Source organism: Glycine max, chromosome 19 (genome assembly GCF_000004515.6).
Source record: "Glycine max cultivar Williams 82 chromosome 19, Glycine_max_v4.0, whole genome shotgun sequence".
Lineage (NCBI taxonomy): Eukaryota > Viridiplantae > Streptophyta > Magnoliopsida > Fabales > Fabaceae > Glycine > Glycine max.
The window spans coordinates 36,203,945-36,206,817 of record NC_038255.2 but is presented as its reverse complement, the minus strand read 5'-3'; the positions used below and the strand labels follow the sequence as shown (position 1 = coordinate 36,206,817).

Here is a 2,873-nt window from a genome sequence, read left to right as displayed (position 1 = left end):
CTTCCAATCTTAATCACTAAATCCATAAGGGTTGTAGGGGAACATTGTATTCATTAAACTGAACAAAGGCGCACGTTTCCCCAACATAGGTTTTTTGTGGGTAGCTTCCTGGCTCATATTTGAGTGAAGCTTCCCTCATTTTTTTTCCTTCTTGTATAAGACCAACGATGAATTTCCCGGTCATTGAAAAAGGACAGAACCAATAGGGTCCCTTGTTGGCTGTTCAATGTTTAGGCCAGATCATTTTTTTAGCCGTTGAATTTCTTCTATTATAACAATCCAATTAAACATGGTGTGCTCTAGCTGTGCTTGAGTTGAACACGTCAACTACTTACACATTTCAACACTTTCGAAACGATTTAATGACTTTAATTCACATTTTTTTTAAAACGGATATATAGTAGTAATGGAATTCATAGGAGCGTTTGTTGTGTCCATTTGAAAACAACACCCACTCTCATCTAATTTCTTTATATTCCTTTTGCAACACTCCATCAACATTAAAATAAATAAACAAAACCACTATATAATCTTCTCTTCACCCTCCTCTTTCCCACACCGGGTTCTCTTTTCTTCTGCGAGGTGTGTGGCAAGCCTCGCAGAATCAAGAAACCCATCTCTTAATTTCTCTATTTCCTTTTCAAATTTTTAGTACTACTACTACTCCTTTCTATTTGCTGCATTAGTATCTCTTTTCACGTAGTTATATATCAATATTCATTATTATTATTATTATTATTATTATTATATAGTTTGAGAAATGGAGGTACATTCTCCTGTCGGGGCCAAGAGATTATGGAATGTGTTGAGGGTAACCTTCTTCATGATAAGGAAGGGTTTGATCTCAAAGAGAAAGATGATCATGGACATGAATTTGATGATGAAGAAAGGAAAGGTGGTGAGAAAATCACTTAGCAATCTCATGTCATCACATCACCACCACCACAACCCTAAGAGCGTCACACGTGGCGGCGCCGCCTTAGGGGTGCATTATGAATTCTCTTGTAACAGTAGTCCAAATCCAATTTTTTTCAACATGCCAAAGCGCAAGCACCACTTCAACTTCCCCTGCATCCATGCCCCTGAGGTTCTCGAAGAGGAAGAAGAAACTGATTTTTCATTAGAAGTGGAAAGTGATGTGCCTAAGGCTGTGGTCACCGTGCCCAAAACCCAAGAATACGTGTACAACTTTTTTGTTGAGAAAAAGAGTCCTCTTCTCTCACCGTTCTCTGTGAGGGTCTCCAATTACTCTGCATTGGATGAAAATGAAGACATTGGAAATGACCATGTTGATGATCAAGCTGAGGATTTCATCAGAAGGTTCTATGAACAGCTTAGGACGCAAAGCCCAGTGCAATTCCTGCGTTACCAAGAGATGTAAATTAAGACGAACAGAAGCATGTACTTAATTATGATAATAATGATCATGCACTTGTTCAAAAAATGCGCTACTTCTGAATGCTGATTAGTTACATGTTGCAGAGTATTTCTTAGAATATTGGTGTCTGAAATTTTGCATTTCGTTGTCCGTGTACATTGGTGTTACGCACTGCTGTTCATTATCCATGTTCGTTTTTGGTCAATGAATATTTTTGTTTACATTCTGTAATTGAGTTGTTTTTGTTTTATTTGTCACTTTAGAAAACTGAAAAAATATGATTTTTTAATATGGAGATTTTTGTTTCCCCATCATAATTTGTATCATTAGCTTTCTCTGTATCTAAATTAGAATGAATATCTTGAATAAATTTTAAAAAAAATAATAAAGAGCATTTTTAAGAGTTCTTTCGGATTTTCTTAATTGTCTAACACTTTCAATCTATTATTTTCATTTTTATTTTTAAATTGAATATCTTTTTTAAAAAAATGATCAAATAATTAAAAATAATTTTATATCACAATATAAATTATTAAATTATATATAATGTTATGGTATACATCCAGGTTATGGGCCGACCCATTATGAAAAAACCCAAAGAACAACTTCGCATAAAAAACACACATAAGATAAGGATCATAGGCCGAATCCAAGACAAAGGAAACTATAAAAAGACTTTATCTCATGAATCAGTTAGTTTTATTTCCTCACTCACTTTGAAATATTGAACTCACTCAAAGATGATTTTGACAACTTTCTCATCTCCCTCATATAAAATATCGTACTGTCACATCGGAACATGAAGTCTAATTGTTTGAATTCAGATCAAATCATATCACAAATCTAAAATATAATTTATAATTTTAAAAATATTAATTTATTAAAAAATTTAATTATAATATAATTTATAAATTCAACAAAAATTTATTTATATAAAAATAAGTATATATCATATGCATTGTTTATACTAGAATATTAGTAATATTTAGTTGAGGAGTAGTGTAAAATTAATAATATCAATCTATGTAAGTTTTTCTATTAACACAAGGTATACTCATGTTCTGTAATAAAGGATATGCAGGGACGTTGGTTTGCACCTCTCCCCTCTCTGCCATGGTGTTACATCGTTGTGGGCATGTAGGTGGGGAACCGTTGACCTTTGGACAACATTTTCTTCTGCTTTGCATTTTCAACTACCATTAAGCTTTTACATTTTGATTTTCATTTATTCACCGAATGTCTTTGTTTTGTTTGGTTGTCTGCATGCTATCGCTCCTCTCCCTAGGGTGTAGCTAATTATTATAAGTTCCATGTTCAATGGGAGCACATTGGATTTGGATGATCCGTGTGAAAGTATAAAATATGCTAGAAGATGTGGAAGCTAGCTTGTAATTTAGGTGTAGTTTTTATATTCAAATTGGTGTTGATTGCACGCTTGAATTTGTCAATAAAGTAAGTAAAGAAAAGAATTAAATGCGATAAAAAATAATGGTCT

The 2,873-nt window shown here is 33.3% G+C and overlaps 1 protein-coding gene across 1 annotated transcript; it reads left to right on the top strand.

Moving 5' to 3' along the window:
* Positions 1–508: 508 nt before the first annotated feature.
* Positions 509–1,698, top strand: LOC100806803 (uncharacterized). Its single transcript, XM_003553270.5, has one exon. The coding sequence runs from the start codon at positions 761–763 to the stop codon at positions 1,379–1,381; it is 621 nt and encodes a 206-aa protein (XP_003553318.1). The 5' UTR covers positions 509–760; the 3' UTR covers positions 1,382–1,698.
* Positions 1,699–2,873: the final 1,175 nt, after the last annotated feature.